This window comes from Plasmodium reichenowi, chromosome 6 (genome assembly GCF_001601855.1).
Source record: "Plasmodium reichenowi strain SY57 chromosome 6, whole genome shotgun sequence".
NCBI classification, from domain to species: domain Eukaryota; phylum Apicomplexa; class Aconoidasida; order Haemosporida; family Plasmodiidae; genus Plasmodium; species Plasmodium reichenowi.
In genome coordinates this window covers 406,182-425,792 of record NC_033651.1, presented here as the reverse complement: position 1 = coordinate 425,792, position 19,611 = coordinate 406,182, and the positions used below count along the sequence as shown (strand labels likewise).

The window sequence follows — 19,611 nt, the reverse complement described above, 5'->3', positions numbered from 1 at the left end:
AAAAAAAAAAAAAAAAAAAAAAAAAAAAAAAAAAAAAAAATAAATAAATAAAAGATAAAATAAAAAAAATAAAAAAAAATAACATAAATGATAGAGATAGAGAAAAAGAAAGAAAGAAAGAAAGAAAGAAAAAAAAAAAAAAAAAAGAAACACCTTTATACTAATAAAAGAATTAATTTTATATTATTTTATATGCATAAAAACGTACAAAAATGTATTCATGTTCATAATAATATTACATAATATATTTAACCTGTACATCCACATAACCTTAATTTTTTTTTTTTTTTTTTTTTAATGTATCAATTTATATTTTATTGCTGTTTCATATAATTTTAATATGTTTTAATAATTGTTTATATATTATCATAAAATTTAATGAATATTGATGAATATTTTTACATCTTCGTATATATTTTTATGTATTTTGAAATATGCATCCTCATATGTTTTTTATTATATCTCTTTATATATTTATATACATATTCATACATTGATTTGTATCTCAACATATCACAATACCTTTTTATATATCGATGTATCTTTTTATCTGTTGATATATCTTTTTATATTTATGATATATCTTTTTATATTTATGATATATCTCTTTATATTTATGATATATCTCTTTATATTTATGATATATCTCTTTATATTTATGATATATCTCTTTTTATATCATTATATGTGATTTTATATTTTCCTATATGTTTATATACCATTCTATATATGCATATGTTTTTTTATGTTTATTTTTTCATATATTTTACATAAATTGTTCCTTTTTTTTTTTTTTTTTTTACTTTATGTTTAAAAAAAAATTTAAATAAGTCTCTTAAAAATATCTTTAGTTCTATGTATATATATATATATATATTAATGTGTGTAGAAATATATTTATATAATTTTACTATACATATATTGAATAAGTTATCATAAAGAAGAACTATTAGAATATTTATATATGTTTTTATGTACACACTTTTAACCTAAGAAATTACTAGTGTAAACATATATATATTATACGTACATATATATTATATATATATATATATATATATATGTGGTTAACTTTTTTATTTTGTTTCTGCTCATCTTTATCAACATTTCTAACATAAGAATTAGGTGATTTTATTATTTTATTATATTTGAGAATGGAAGGACCTTTTCGTAGTGTAGATAAACGTAATTCTTCATGTGTAAGAAAAGTTGATGTCATGCAGAATGAAATGAAAGCAGTTGAGAATAATATAAACAGTACAAGTAACATAAGTAGCTCAATCAATGCTAGTTTTATGAAAAATTTTAACAATTATGATATACCTGAACAGTTCATAAATTATTCATCAGAATTCAAAGATTCATATGCTGAGGAGCATTTAAATTCTTATGAATATAATTTGGGTATGAATAACAATCATATGAACAATGCGAATATGTATATGAAGAATAATGATGGTTATAATAACTATTATAAAATGAATAATATGTTGGGAGGAATAATACTTCCTAATAATAATCAATTGAATAATATGGATAATATGAACAATATGGATAATATAAATAATATGGATAATATGAACAATATGGATAATATAAATAATATAGATAATATGAATAACATGGATAATATGAATAACATGGATAATATGAATAACATGGATAATACGAATAACATGGATAATATGAATAATGTAGATAATATAAATAATGTAGATAATATAAATAATGTAGATAATATAAATAATGTAGATAATATAAATAATATGAATAACATGTATCATATGAATAATATTAATTATATGAATCGTATTAATAATATGAGTTATTTAAATAATACTATTCCATTAAACTGCATAAATGTTTTTAATCATATAAATGACAATTTACGAAATAATCTTATTTCTTATAATAATAATAATGATGATGAACAAATGAATTGTAATAAAAATGTAGAACATAATAATAACAATATGGATGGAACCAACAATAGTAATATGAATTACTCAAATAATGAAGGTTCCAATATTGCTCCGAATATCTATTTAAATAAGAATTCGGATTATGAAAATTGCTACGCAATAAATGAGAATCCTGACAAGGTTAATGTAGGAAGTTACAATAATGAAGATAATAAATTTAATATGAGCAATGTGCATGTAATAAATAACGAAATGTGTGGAAATGCAAATGACAATAAGATTGAAAATGAAGATGTGAATATACCAATATGTGGGTCATCAATGTCTCCCTTAAATATACAAAATAATAATATTGAAATTAATCACATGCGTGATAATTTCCTATCGAACGATATAATGAGCACTATTCCATATAGCCCTACCAAAAAAATAAAGATTGAAAAAAGGGTGATGATGAAAAATATTATGCATCCTAATGTTATAAAAAATATGGATGGAAATAATATTGATATGGATAAAATGAGTGCCAATAATATTGATATGAATAAAATGAGTGTTAACAATATTGATATGAATAAAATGAGTGTTAACAATATTGATATGAATAAAATGAGTGTTAACAATATTGATATGAATAAAATGTGTGCCACTAATGTTGATATTAACAAAATGTGTGGCAATAATATTGATATGGATCATATGAACAGCAACAATAATGATTTGATTAATATGAACAAGTACAATATTCATATGAATATTAATAATAAGATTCCAAATAAATTTGATGCAAATGAAAATATTAGGATCGGTAAAACGGACCATCCTAAATATTTAAATGGTAAGGATTATGCCTATACACGAAGCTGTTATAATGAAAATAATATTGAGTATAATGAAAATAAAAATGAAAATGAAAATAATGATATAAAAGGGAATAAAAATATTATTAGGAAAAATAATATTATGAATTTTAATGCTAATAATAATAATAATAATAATAATAATAATAATAATAATAATAATAATGATAATGATAATAGTAATAATAATAATAATAGTAATAATAATAATAATAGTAATAATAGTAATAATAGTAATAATAGTATTAATAATAATAATAGTAATAATAGTAATAACAATAATAATAATAATAACAACAATAATAATAATAATAATAAAAATAATAATAATAATAAAAATAATAATAATAATAATAGTTATAATAATAATAATAGTAATAATAATAATAATAGTAAAAATAATGCTCAAATAACTTATGGTGAAAATATTTATAGTACTAGTAATTATCAAAATAATAATTTTTATGAAAAAAATAATTTTGTTGAAATAAAAAGAATAAATATAAATGAAAATTTTTGTGATGAAAAAAATAAAGAATTAAAAAAAAATATGATTCCAAAAAATCAAGATACTTTAAATGAAGTAACTAATAAGATTCTTATAAATAAAAATGCAGAATTAACTAACCAAAAAAATTTTAAAAAAAAAATGCGTGCAAATATTAATGCATGCCTATCAGGTAGTAATAATAATATAAATAATAACAATATAAATAATAACAATATAATTTTTTATAATGAATTTATAAAGGATGATAATTATTATAATAATATATGTTTAAATAATGAAGAATTAAATAATAATAATAATATCCTATTTAATGATAATAAAAATTGCAATTATAAGAATCTTCATTTAAACAGTACAATTAATTTTAATCGTAACAATAATAACAATAATATTGATAATAATAATAATATTGATAATAATAATAATATTGATAATAATAATATTAATATTAATAATATTAAAAACAATAATGATTATTATATTAAATATAATAATTTAAATGAATTTAAAGAAGAAGAAGAAAAAGAAGAAAAAGAAAAAGAAAAAGAAAAAAAAAAAAAAGAAAAAAAAGATAACGAAAAAGAAAAAGAAAAATTACCAAATGAACAAGAAGAAGAACAACAAAGGGAAATAATTAAAAAAGGAAAAACACAAAACATAAACTCAAATAAAAAAATTACAAAGTGTATTAATTCATCCAATTCATCATCGTATTTGATGAATTATGATAATAACAATATTAATTATATAAAAGAAAATACAAAAAATCTTGCTGAATTTCAAAATATTAATAATATAAATAATTTAACCTCTAATAATTGTCCCCATGTTTTAAATGTTTCATCATTAAACGTAAAAAATATGGAAAATCAAATGGCAAGAAATAATTCGAGTTTTAATAATATAAACAATAATCATCTTAATAATGATATGCATAATTTTAATCAACATTTACATAATTTGAAACATATTAATAACCCAATTAATTTAAGTACTCATGGTAGTCTTCAAAAAAACAATGTGCAAATGAGAATGAATACAAAAAAAATAGTACCAGAAGAAAATATAGAAATGGAATCTTTTATGAATATAAATAAGAATTCCTCAAATATAAATTTTATTGAACATAATATGATGAATAATAATATAAATGCATATTATAATAATAATAATATGATAAATAATGGTACTAATGAAACTCCTAAAAGAACTCATAGAGCATCATTAAATATAATGCCAAATATTAACATACCTCAAAAAAATAACTTTACATTAAATTCTAATAAAAATGATGTTGTTATGAATAATATAAATTCATATCATGTACAACATGTAAATTATGAAGATATGGAAAATAAAAATGCTTATCCTAAAAATTTCATAAATAATTTAGAAAATCACCAAATGACTACTACTATTGATGGTAACAAAAAAAGAGTTAGCGAACATAGTGGCGATCTAAATCGAATGTTGAATAATAATTTAAGTACTCCTCCTAATAATATAAATAATATAAATAATATAAATAATACAAATAATACAAATAATATAAATAATATAAATAATATAAATAACAATGTTAATATTGTTAAAGGTAAAACTGTGCAAATGAATTCTCCTTTAAAAAATATTACGAATTCGCTCCATGCTAATAATTATAATATAAATAAAATGATGGTGTATCCACCACAAAATATTATTACACATGGTAATACTAATAATAGTAATACTACTACTAATATTACTACCACTAATAATAACAATAATAATAACAATAATAATAATAATAATAATAGTGGATATAATAACAATGTTTATCCTTATGATAATAAGGTAGATAACTCTAATAACAATCCTACAAATAATGATTTCATTAATCATTTAAATAATGACACACAAAATAGAAAAAAATATTTGGCTAGCAGTCATGCAGCGAACATGCAAAATGCTGGAAATCACGTTTATATAAATAATATTAGTATTAATAATAATGTAAACAACATGAAAAATAATAATATGAATAATAATAATAATAATATGATAAGCAAAAATAGCTTGGCTAATATTAATAATAACAATAATATGAATAATATGAACAATAATATGAACAATATGAACAATATGAACAATAATATGAACAATTTGAACAATAGCATAAATAATAATAATATGAATAATATGAATAATATTAATATTGGTAATAACGTTCTTGTTGCTTATAAAAATGTCTCAAATAATAATAGAAACATAAATAATGATAATAATAACGTAATATTAAATCCTAATTATGATATGATCAGCAGGAATGAAAACACACAAAATAATAATTTAAACATGGCAAACGTACAAAATGTTTACAGTAATAATAATACTGGAGGTTTTATTGTAAATAAAAATATGATAAATGAAAACAAAGTATCGAATTTAGAAACAACTCATCCATATAACCATATAGATAATAAAATGATGACTGACTTGAACAATAATAATAATAATAATAATAATAACAGTAATATAAATAATAATAAGAGTGGTGCAAATATAAATTATAATAACATGTACAATCAAAATATACACAACCGAATGAATAATACTAATACAATTGTACAAAATAATGTTCGCTCAAACATTTTATTAAATAATAAGAATAATAGTAATAGTAGTAATAATAATAATAATAATAATTTACCATATGATAAAGAAAATGTAACTAATATAAAATATGATTTATTAAATAATAAGAATGTTCATAACAATATACCATTTATTGGAACCAAAAAAAGTCTTAATAATTCATTGGTTCAATTAAATAATAATATGAATAAAAATATATTATCGGAAGATATAAATAAAAATGGAGATATCCTAAATTCATTTAATGGAAATGCATTACCAATTAATTATGATCGAAATGAATATGCACCTTCATATTCTGAAAAAAATACAAACATAAATGAAACATATATGAATTCTATGATAAACTCAAAAAACAATAGTATTCATTTAAATCAAATGTTTACAAAAAATACTATAACATCTAACAAAAATAATAGTAGTAATGAAAAACAAATAATGAATAGAAAAAAATTAACAAAAACACAAAATATAAATAATTTAAAAGCAACAGATATTAATTCAAACATTAATTTTATTAATCATATGAATAATAATAGTGATGTAAAGAGAATGAGTAATTTCAATATCCATAGAGATGGTATGTATTTGAAAGATGAACAAAACACAGTTACACAAGATATTAAAAAGGTTTGTACTAATATATCATCAAATTATGGTTCTTTAAATTATGTAAATCGTGATATGATGAATCAGTGCAAAAATAATAATACGATTAACAATAACGCGAACAATACTAATATGATTAACCATAACATGAACAATAATAATATGATTAACCATAACGCGAACAATGCCAATATGATTAACCATAACGTGAACCATAATAATATGATTAACCATAACGTGAACCATAATAATATGATTAACCATAACGTGAACCATAATAATATGATTAACCATAACATGAACCATAATAATATGATTAACCATAACGTGAACCATAATAATATGATTAACCATAACGTGAACCATAATAATATGATTAACCATAACGTGAACCATAATAATATGATTAACCATAACGTGAACAATAATAATATGAATAACCATAACGTGAACAATAATAATAATATGGCAGGAAACAATTTTGTTGTTGGACTTTTAAGAAATGAAAATCATTCAAAAGATCATGAAATACCAAATAATTTAGGTAATATGAATAATTATAGTGAATATGTTAAAAATAATTATTCTGTCGTAAACGATCCCAAAGTTCTTAATGCAAATAATAAGGAAAACACGAATAGTCCATACAATAATACTTCTCATGACCATGTTAATAATAATAATAACTATAATAATAATTATAACAAAACTATAGATCATGCTTCTTCAAATAATAATATAGCATCTTCCGCATGTGTAAATTTAAAAAATTTAATTAATATAAATAAAAATTTCAATGTATTAATGAATAATATAAACGTAGATCAATCATCTTTAAATATGAATGCTCAAAGTAATAACATGTATGATTCTTATGGTAAAGAACCTATTGGTATTATAAATAATATGGAGAACCCTGAACAATTAGAAAATAACAGTAATAATATGATGTATGCATCAAATCGAAGTTTAATAAATCCATATATGAATATTATGAACATGAAAGGAAATGTCAACATGAACAATAATATGAACAATAGCATGAACAATAATATGGTATTAAATAGAAATTCCTTATCTTTAAATAATATGAATTTAATGAATGATTTAAATTTGAATGGAAATTCTTATGTAGATTATAAATTTAATGGGAATATACCAAATGAAGAATTATACAATTTACATATGATTCAAAATAATGATATAAAAAATAATTTAAAAAAAGTGGTACCAAAGAGAAGAAAACAAGAAAATAAAACAAATGAATCTCCTAATACTGTAAATGTTTTAGGTGGTACAAAACGACCAAGAAAAAAGAAAAAAGATAATGCATCTTCAGAATCCTCAAATAATGAATTATTATTAAAAAATAAAAAAACGAGTAAAAGCACAAAGGGAAGAAAACCAAAAGATAAAAATTTATCACAACCTAATGTTCATGAACAAATAAATAATTGTTATATTGCTAATGATAATTCTTCAAACGTTTTAAATAAAAATATCATGGATAATATGGGAAATGATATAAAAAATGATATAAAAAATGATATAAATAATGATATAAAAAATGATATAAAAAATGATATAAAAAATGATATAAAAAATGATATAAATAATGATATAAAAAATGATATAAAAAATGATAATAATATGAACCTGAACAATGCTACCTCTTCTTCTAGCGTGAGTGCTAATAATAATATATCTCAAATGAATAATTTATATTCTGATGAATCAAAAGCTTATAATACGTATAACATGAATCAGAAATATATAAATGATAATATTAAAATGAATAATAACATTATCCCTGTAAATAATAATAACAATAATATTAACACTACTACGAATAATAATAATAATAATAATAATATTATTATTAACTTTAATAATATGCAGGATAATCAAATGAACGAAAAAATGATCACGAATAAAAGTAAAACTATGAGTACCACCAAAAATGTGTTGTATGAACAAAAATATGAAAGGAATCATTCAGAAAACATGTCCATTTATATGAAAAATGTTTTGCATGTTAATGATAAATTAAGTAATAGTAATGTATCAATGAAAAAAGATACGTCATCATTATATCCAAATAATATAGAGATACAAGCACAAATGAATAACATACTTAAAGATAACCAATTATTACAAAATAGATATAATGTAAACAATAATCAAGGAAATAATAATGTGATTAATAAAAGTCAGGGTACGCACGGAAATGATTCAACAATGAATAATGCAAATATATACACGCATATTGACGAAATATTTGGTGATCCAAATAATATAAACAAGGTTAATTCACACAACGAAAATATGAATAAAAGTGTGGATCAAAATATAAATACAAATATTAATACACAACCTAATACAGACGTGAATACAGGCATAAATACAGATATGAATACAGACATGAATACAGACGTGAATACAGACATGAATACAGACATGAATACAGATGTGAATACAGACGTGAACACACATTTAAATACACACATAAATACCGACATTAACACACATATAAATACCGACATAAATACAGACATAAATACAGACATAAATACCGACATAAATACAGACATTAACACACATATAAATACAGAAATAAATACAGAAATAAATACAGACATAAATACAGACATAAATACAGACATTAATACAGACATTAATACACATATAAATACACATATTAGTGCTGATATAAAGTATGAAAATAATAATATTCCTGACAATTCAAGAAATGTTCAAGGAACTATTTGCGAAGATGAACAAAAAAAAATCAATAACCTTGAAAATGTTCCAAATGTAGAGAATGATAATGTGCAATTAAATGAAGACCATCATAACAATAATAAAAATTTGAGTGAAATGAATAGGGGCGAAGAATATGCTCACAATGTAACTTTGTCAACAGATAACCAAAGTAATGAATACAAAAATAATATAGAGGATAATGCTGATGTGGTTGAACAAAGTATGGATGATAATAATAATAATAATAATAATATGGATATGAATGATTCTCATTTAAATGATATGAACAAAGTAATTAATATTACTAATAATAGTGTCATAAATAAATCTTTTGTGGAAATAATGGAGAATGAATATCCTCATGATTCTTTTGAAAATGTGAATGATAATAATAGAGATGAAAAGGTTATTTCATGTAATGAAAATTTTGCACATAAAGAAAATAATATCATAATATTATCAAAGAATACAGAAGATAGTAATGCAAATATGTACCAGATTAAGAATCGAGCATTTGATATATATTTAAATGAAAGCACAAAAAATAGAATAGAAACAGATAACAATAACAATAACAATAACAATAATGATAATGATAATGATAATATTAACCGTATGAATAGTAATGATGATAATATGGAAAGTCATAAAATCTATAATAGTAATGATAATGTTAATAGTAACAATAATTTTGATTCTTCTAATGCGAATAATAATCAACTAGAAGAAAATTTAAAAAATGGAATTTCCACAACAGATTGTGCCGATTGTGTTGATAGTTTAGTTACTTCAAATTCTAATATAGGTGAAGAATTTAATGAAGGAAGTGCTGTATTAATCGGTTCATTTAGAGATAATGAACATGTACATATGAATGAAAATGAAATATTAAGAAGCCAAATGAAAGATGATATTTTGGATAATTTAATAAATATTAATTTCAAAGATGAAATAAAAAGAATAATACAAAATGCTGAAGCTACATTTAATATAAATGAACAAAGTGAACAAATCATTTTTAATATCTACAAACAAGTAGATAATTCCAACTTTCTAAAAATATTAAAAGAAGTAATGGTGAGGAAAAATAACTTGTCAAACATGGATTATTTTAAAATCACCAATTATGAGAGAAAAATAATCAATCATAAAAATTTTGTTCATAATAGTAAGTTTCAAAAATAATATTCTTACATATTTTAAACTTGAAAAATGTGCATAATAATTATGAAACGTGTATTTATTTTATTCAATATATATATATATATATATATATACATATTTATTTTATAAATAGGTAATAGATCAAAATTAGTTACACTTCAGTATGAAGAAAACGATGAAAATAATACCTCAAGAAATATGAACTGGTACGTATTTTTCATAAAGAAATTAAATATAAAAGAATAAATAAATTAACATATATATATATATATATAATGTTTATATTCATTTTATACGATTTTAATAATTTATGTACATATAATTTTTTTTAATTTATATAGTATTGTAAGATCGGAGAATTGCTTGTTAGCAAGTGATAAAAAAAAAATTATCGATAAAATAATTAATTCAAATTTTGATATCACTTTAACAAGCACATCCTTAGCTAGTACATCCATTGTCAATACATTTAAAGAGGATGAATATGAGTAAGTTTATAAAAATTTTTAATAATACAACATATATATATATATATATATATATATATATATGTAATATATTATGTATAGAACATTTATGTCATTTTATTATTATTATTTTTTTTTAAAGATTATTAGATTCTTTTACTTGCGAATATTTTTGTTTTTCTGTTTGTGTTAAGAATGAATTTAACACCCATTTGGAATTTTACAAAAACATAGTGGTAAATAAATAAAAATATAAAATATGTAAATAGTATACAATTTATATAATTTATATTTTAAAAAATATATAAATTTTTATTTTATTTTTTCATATGTTCCTTATTTTTTAGCGCCCAGACAACAATGATGATGAATCTGGTAAATTTTATATAAGAGCACAATGCAAAGATTATGATACTTTTTTTGAAAGTTTTGTAGACTTTCTAATTTAATCATAACAAATTCTTTTTTTCCCCAACGACTGTTGATAAAAATATTTATTATTTATAAATATATTTTTATACAACAAATTAATATAAAACAAAAATAAAAAATATGTATATATTTTTTTATTTTTATTTTATTTTTTTTTTTTATTTGATCTATTATATATATATATATATATATATAATATATGTATGTATGTGAATATACATACATTTTTAATATGATTTAAAAACACCTTAAAAAATCTTAAAAACTATTTAACATTTATATTAAACAAAAGATTATTATATATGTAGGGTTAATAAAATCATGACTATTTTTAAAAAATTATAATTATTAAATATATATATATATATATATATATAATGCTTAAAAAAAAACCTTTCATGATTGGTTTAGAAAAAAAAACAAATCTTATATTTACAACATTGGATATTTTTATTAAGCACGGAAATATATGTTTTCATAAAAAAGCGATAAAATATATTGAAACATATAACAATACAGATGATTTCATAAATTTTGTTGTTTTTTAAAGGTTTTTTTTTTTTTAAAGTAGCATCATTAAATGTGCTTTTTTTTTTTTTTTGGTGGGGGGATTTTTTAAAAACAAAAATTATTACATATAAATAATATATATATAAATATATATATAATATGTATATTATATATATAGTTGTATAATATTTTCTTTTCATTTCCATTTTTTCATATATTTTTTTTTTCTTTATATAATTTTCGCTTTTTTAATATAAAAGAAGATTGAAAATATTTAAGATATTTTTTATATAAAAATAAAAGAGGAAAACAAATATATATGTACTTATAAAAAAAAAATTATTGTTTTTGTAATAATAAAATAAAAGGTTTACGTGTTATTTTATTTATATTATATATAATATTTTTTTTTTTAATGCCATAACAAATAAAATCATTACATATATATATATATATATTATGTATTGTTGTTAAGCCCATATAAAATAAAATAAAAAGTGTATATTTTTTTATGAAGCTATAATAAAATAATGCTAGAGTTGTAGGGGTTTGTTTTATGTACCTTATATTTATAATAGGCATTTAAATATTATACATATATATATATATATATATATATAATATAATAATATGCTTTTTTATTATTGCTCTTCTTTTTCCCTTTTTCGCATATAATATATAATATATTATTAATATATATATATATATATATATATATATATATATATATATATATATATTTTTTTTTTTCCCTATATTTATTTATACATATATTACATGCTTGCTTATTTTATAATAAATTATACATACATTTTTTATTATGAATAAAAATATTCATATATATATATAATATTATTTTTATATAATAAATACTTTTATAAATTTATATAAATTTTTTTTTTTTCTTTTTCAATTAAAAATAATAGAAGAAAAAAAATTAAAATAAAAAGTGTTATTTAATTTTATTTTGAAAATTTATTTCAAAAATATATTTTTAAAATTGTTTTTTCAATTTTTATCATCTTAATTAAACTTTATAAATTTATTTGAATTTTATTTATTATTATCTTTATATATTAAAAATGGTAATAAAAAGAAGAAAAAGAAAAAAAAAAAAAAACATTTATAAATATATAAATAATTTATATATATAAATCAGCGTTATTATAAAATGAAAATAAATAAATATATATATATATATATATATATATATATAATGAATAGTTAATAAAAATAAGAAAATCAAAAGAAATATATACGCCTTTAATATTTTAGTTAACATATATATAATATATATATATATATGAATATACATTAGTTAAAATATTTTCCTTGATTATGTTTATATTTATGAATTTTTTTTTTTTTTGAAGGGATCAATTAAACGTTTTAGATTAAAACAAAGACTTGGAAAATGCAGAAGGCAAAATAGGCCTGTACCCCATTGGTATAGATTAAAGAAAGATACAAAAATAAGGTAAGGCTTAAACAAAAATATATTTATATATATGTATGTGAGTGAATATATGCTATTCTATGCTATGAATAAAAAGAAAAAATTATAAAAAAACGAGTACTTTTTATTTTATGCAAAATAGCTTAATGTTGTGATAATATATAACATTGATTTGTTAATATTTGTATATTATATGATATTATATTATATTGTGTTTTTTTTTTTTTTTTTTTTTTTTTATTAGATATAATACAAAAAGAAGACACTGGAGAAGAACCAAATTAGGATTATAAATTTATTATGACTGTTGTTCATGTGTTCATTTTTAATTTTACCCGGTGTTATAAAATGTATGAATAATGAAAATATTTAGTTATAGTACATGAATATTGATAAGAAAAACATTTTATTATAATAAATTTTTGTTTACACCTTTTTTTTTATATTCACTTTTTTTTTTTTTTTTTTTTTTTTTTTATTATTATTAAAAAAAAAGTATTTTATACATACCTATTGAACATAAGAGAAACTGAATTTTTTTTTACATTTATAATTACCTTTTTATATTTTTTAAATATAACAATATGTAAAAAGAAATAATAATAAAAAAGAGAAAAAGAAAAAAGGAGTTCTTTATTTTACGTTAATTAAGGAAATGATATATAATTTTCTGTATAACCTTCAATAAAACATCATATATATTACATATATATACATATATAATGAATATCCACTTAATATAAATAAAAACTCTTTATTATGTAACCCTAAACATATGTTTGCTTTTTTATACAAATATAATAAGTAAATGCAAAATGTTAAATATCTATACGTTTTATATATGTCACGACCTGTTATTATTTATATAATAATAAATATATGGTTATTTTTATTAAATACTCTATGGAAATATTTATCCAACGTACTATTGTGTATTTTTATATCATGTTCAAAATTATTCAATTAAAAGATATATATGAAACATAAATAAAATTTAAAAATAAATAAAATATAATTTGTTTTATCTTGTTACGATAATTATATTATATATATATATATATATATATATATACATATACATTTATGTATTTTTCTTTTTTTTTTTTTTTTACACTAATTTTAAAATTGTATTATTATCTTTTAATTTTTAGTACATATTTTATATTTTTTATTTATATCATCATATTTCTTTTTGCATGTGTGTGCGCACAAAATACACAAAAATATATATATATAAAAATAAATTAATTCTAATTGTTGCAAATGGGAAAATACTAATACAAATATTAAAGCAACTATTATAATTCGTATTTTTTTTTTTTTTTTTTTTTTGAAATGAGGCAAATATAAAAAAATATATATCATTATATATAATTGGTTATACAAAATAAAGAAAAAAAAAAAAAAGGTATAACTTTTTATAAATATTTGTATTTTATATTTATTATTAATTTGTTACACAGTTTTGTTTTTTATTACATTGTAATTTTTTATTGTTCACATATATATATATTATATTGTAATATTTTATTATTTTCATTAAATAAATAAATAAATATATATATATATATATATTCTCCTTTTTGTGTATCCTTTTTTATTTTTATTTTATTTTATTTTTATTTTATTTTATTGTTTTGTTTTTTGTTTGGATAAATTCGAACGATGAAAAATACAAATAAAAATAACAATATTCAGAGCGATACCTTGAGTGTTAATATTAATAATAGCAACGACTTTAACAAAGTTTTACATGAAATAAAAAAGAAAGAGACACAGAATGATAAACGGAATAATAATTCTAAAAGAAATCTAAAACCCCAAATAAAAACAAAAAAGGATAATGACACAAGAAATGTTACGAAAGAATATGAGAAGAATAATATAAAAAATGTAAGAAGTTTAAGTAACAATAAAAATAATACAACATATTTAAAGAAACAAAATATTGAGGATGATGAAGATGAAAAAAATATAAAATTTTATGATACTCCAATTTTCCCATATATTACCTCATTAATTCTAGATTATGAAAATGACAATAAAAAACCTGAACCCGTATCAAATGTTATCGAATCAAAAGAACAAATAAAGAGATACAATTCTCATAATAAAATTGAGAGGAAAAATACAATTTATGATATATATGAAAAAACACTAAAAAAACTATCTATTCAAGAAGACAATGTAGTAGAAAAAAATGAAGAACACCTTTATAATAGTAGTAAAAGCTTAGAACATAAAAAAAGTACTACTTCTGAAGGAAGTAAAATTAAAAGCAGTGTAATCAACACAAACATCTCAAACAATTCTTTTGACGAATCTTCTTCTAATGATATATCTGTAATACAACAAAAAAATCATGAAACAAAAAAAGATACGAAAAAACCAAAACAATATCATATAAACGATGACACACTTAGAAATGATAGTAACAATTCAAATTATGATCATAATAATACATGTGAAAGTATAAATAGTTCCAATGAATATAATAATAATTATAAGAATAAGGTTCACATAAATGAAAATCAAAAAGAAAAAGGGGAAAATGAAAAGGAAACACAAAACATGAAAAAACAACAATATAATAATAATAATGTTATAAAAACCAATGAAAAGAACCATAAAGTCACAAATGCATTTGACGATTATTATATAGATGAAGAACATTTTAGACAAAGATCCATTACAATAATGCAAGACAAAAAGAAGAAAAAAAAAAACGACAGAAGTTACTCCTTGGATTCTAAATCGATTATCAGCGATGAACTTAAGGAAAAAAATAATGAAAAAGAAGATTTGAAAAAAAAGGAAATAAAAAATAATGAAAAGTTAAATGCAAACAAAAATGAAAGCAATCAAAATAGTAGCCATGAAAATATATATTATCAAAAAAAAACTTCTCAAAATGAAAACATTAATCATTCTTTAAATGATCAAACGTATAAAATTAAAAAGAAAAAATCCTATGACAAACAACATACTCAGAAGTTATACACTAGGTCTGATATAACTACAACCGATTCTGATTCTTCTTCAATTAATGAAAAATTAAACATATCTTATGAAATTTTTAAAAGTAAAAATGAAAATAAAATGTTTTCAATAGACCAAGAAAAGAAAAATAAAGATAGCTTATTAAAAGTTGTAAATAGCAAAAATATTTTAAATATTAGAAAAATATTAAGGATAATGAGAGAACTTTATATTGGATTTATAGGATTACAACTAATTTATTTTATTACCTATATATTATTTGGTAATAACAATGTATATTTAATTCAAATAATATCAATGTCATGTACTTTGTTTTCACTCTTAGATGCTAATTATCATGGTTATTTATTAAATGGTTTTATTGATATATGTATAGCCATTTTTTTAAATATAGCTATTTTACAAAACATATCTGGGTTTAAAACATTACAATCCAATGATGTTTTGAAAAATATAACTATATCAAATATTGTTCTCCTTTATTTCTTTTCAGCCTTTTCATTTTTAAACAGTTATTTTATATACAAATTACATTCTTTAGAAAAAAAAAGTATTAATTATGTTATACGAAACATTGAATCAAAAACAGAAAAAAATATAAAAAGATCAGTATCAACTAAATAAAAAATAAAATATATATTTATATTTCATTTGCTTTTTCTTGTATTCTTTTATCTATTTTTTTTTTTTTTTTTATTTCTAATAATTTGTTTACAAAAAGAAAAAAGATGATTATAGATAATGTTGACAATATATATATATATATATATATATATAACTTTTTTTTATGTTTAAAAATATTTAAATAAATGTTTCTATACATGTATATATATATATATATATATGTATATTTTTTTTTTTTTTTTTATTATGTCAAATATAAAAAAGTTAAAAATAAACTCAAAAAGACATTTAATATTTTTTTTTTTTATGTATATAAATATATGTAAATATAAAATTATGCATTATAGAATTTTCTGTTGTATCGTTTCTTTTGAAAGCTATATTATAAAATAATGAAAAATTAAAATAAATATGTATATATATATATATATATATATTTATTAGTATGAAATTATTTGATAACATTAACAAAATAAAAAAAAAAAAATTTAATATATTCCAAAACATATAATTTTAATATTAATTATAATATATTTTTTTAAAGTGTGCAAAAAAAAATATAAATTGTTCTATATAAATTAATTTATATATTATGCACATCATATATATGTGTGTTATAAAAATATTTTGATTAACATATAGCTCCTTAAAAAAATATATTATAAAGAATTTGTAAAACCTATATATTCTATTTCGTAATGTTTATAAAATTTCTTATTCATTAAAAGTTCTTTTCATTTTTGTTTCTGTTTTTTCTTCTTTAAGTTATTTCTATTACAAAAAATTTATATTTCATTCCTACTTTTTAATTTAAATAGAACATTGGAAAATTATACATATATTTATTGTTTTTGTTTCATTAACCAATATATATATATAAATATTCAAATATTTGATATTTAAAAAATTCATATACTTATAACTCTTACTTTTGTTTTGTTCTGTTAAAACGTAAATAGACAAAAAAAAAAACACAAATATATATATATATATATATTTCTTTTTTTTTTCCTTTCAAAAGAAACATGTAAAAAGAAAATATAATATGTAACATATTTTTATAACGTAATATTAATGAAAAAATAAATACATTTACATAATTTCAAATCCATTAATTTTATTTTATCAAAAAAGTTCCTGTATAATTATTAAGAAAACAAATATTTACTGATTTACTTTGAAATAATGGAAAATACAGATAATGAATACAATTACAATATAGGGACTGATCATTTTGAACTACATATAAAAAACATATGTTACGAATTAAAGAAAAGAGATAAAAATAAAAATGGATTAATATTATATAATTCATTTGTTGAAGTCATGGATTTATTTCAAATTGAATATAATAGTTCCACTATGGATTATTTAATGAAACATTGTTTAGTAACTGAAGATGGTTTTGTAAATTATAAAAAATTATTGCTTATACATGATCCTATAAAAACGATTAGAAATAATTCTGAAAATGTAACTGAGTCAATGAACCCTAAATTTATATATATTCAAGATAAATATGATGATATTGATAAATATATTGAAGAAAAGAATGAAATAATAAGAAAGTTATATTCTCAATGGGACAAATGTCTATTAAAAGATGAAGAATTCAAAGTGAAATTAATGAAGGAAAATATTGATATTACTCCAGAATTTGAAAGATCCTTGTATTTATATGGTCCAAGTAGATCATTAAGTTTTGCAAATGTAATGAAAGCATTATATATTAACGATAGCAAAAATAGAAAAAACAGAAACACTTTTATAAATAAAATAAAGGATGAAAAATGGAAAAGATTAAATATTCATGAAGGTGCACAATGCTTCCAAGAACTTAACAGGAATCCTATAGCATGGGAAGAACCAAATATAATAAATGTACAAAATTTAATAGAAAACGTAGACACTATTTCAAAATATTTAATGAGAAAAGAAAATTTAAATATAAATAAAGAGGAAATTATAACTAAAAATTTTTTTAACAATACAATAAAGAATTTAATAAAAAATTATATTGCCAATAAAATTTCAGAGTATGATTTTTATTTATGCTTAAATAAATTGAATATATCAATAACGCAAGAATTAAATAATCTAATTAAATATCATGAAATGGACAATAATGGTAAATTTAAAGATTTTGCCACAATAATACATAGATGTATACCAAAAAATATATCACACAATTTACACACAAACGAAACACTACCAATATTTGGAAACACTGACAAATATGAAAACTTGAATTTTATATTTAATAAATAATATCCTTTTCATAATTTGTCTTCTGAAGTTATTAATTATGTCTTTTCTAAAAATAATGAAAATAAATATTAACTTATTTATTATTAAACTGTGTTTATATGAACTTATGAAAACCAAGAACATAAACATTAAAAATGTTTATAATGTTTTTTTATAATCCATCTATAAACTTAAAAATCGTTTTTTCAATCCTTCTAAACTTTAAATACATAAAATATTGTTGTTTATATAATTATTATTGTAATTATTATAAAATTTATGGAAAAGCAATGAACCGAAAGAAAATAAATATTCATTATATTATATATTAAATTTCTTATTTTTAATAAGTAAAAACATAATTATTATTAAAATAAGTAAATATACTTATTTTACAAGGAAAAAAAACGTT

The 19,611-nt window shown here is 18.8% G+C and overlaps 4 protein-coding genes across 4 annotated transcripts; all 4 read left to right on the top strand.

The window, feature by feature from the left end:
• Positions 1–1,154: 1,154 nt before the first annotated feature.
• PRSY57_0610500 (hypothetical protein) lies at positions 1,155–11,379 on the top strand (the record flags this gene model as incomplete). The annotated part of the gene is made up of 5 exons (XM_012906480.2): positions 1,155–10,467; positions 10,597–10,669; positions 10,805–10,951; positions 11,073–11,166; positions 11,278–11,379. The coding sequence occupies 5 exons, from the start codon at positions 1,155–1,157 to the stop codon at positions 11,377–11,379; spliced, it is 9,729 nt and encodes a 3,242-aa protein (XP_012761934.2).
• Positions 11,380–12,954: 1,575 nt separating this feature from the next.
• On the top strand, positions 12,955–13,621 carry PRSY57_0610400 (60S ribosomal protein L39, putative; the record flags this gene model as incomplete). The annotated part of the gene is made up of 3 exons (XM_012906479.1): positions 12,955–12,957; positions 13,246–13,349; positions 13,573–13,621. The coding sequence occupies 3 exons, from the start codon at positions 12,955–12,957 to the stop codon at positions 13,619–13,621; spliced, it is 156 nt and encodes a 51-aa protein (XP_012761933.1).
• Positions 13,622–14,993: 1,372 nt separating this feature from the next.
• On the top strand, positions 14,994–16,952 carry PRSY57_0610300 (hypothetical protein; the record flags this gene model as incomplete). The annotated part of the gene is made up of 1 exon (XM_012906478.2): positions 14,994–16,952. The coding sequence occupies one exon, from the start codon at positions 14,994–14,996 to the stop codon at positions 16,950–16,952; it is 1,959 nt and encodes a 652-aa protein (XP_012761932.2).
• Positions 16,953–18,137: 1,185 nt separating this feature from the next.
• On the top strand, positions 18,138–19,220 carry PRSY57_0610200 (hypothetical protein; the record flags this gene model as incomplete). Its single annotated transcript, XM_012906477.2, has 1 exon — positions 18,138–19,220. One exon carries the CDS (start codon positions 18,138–18,140, stop codon positions 19,218–19,220), a length of 1,083 nt encoding a protein of 360 aa, XP_012761931.2.
• Between the last annotated feature and the right edge of the window lie 391 nt (positions 19,221–19,611).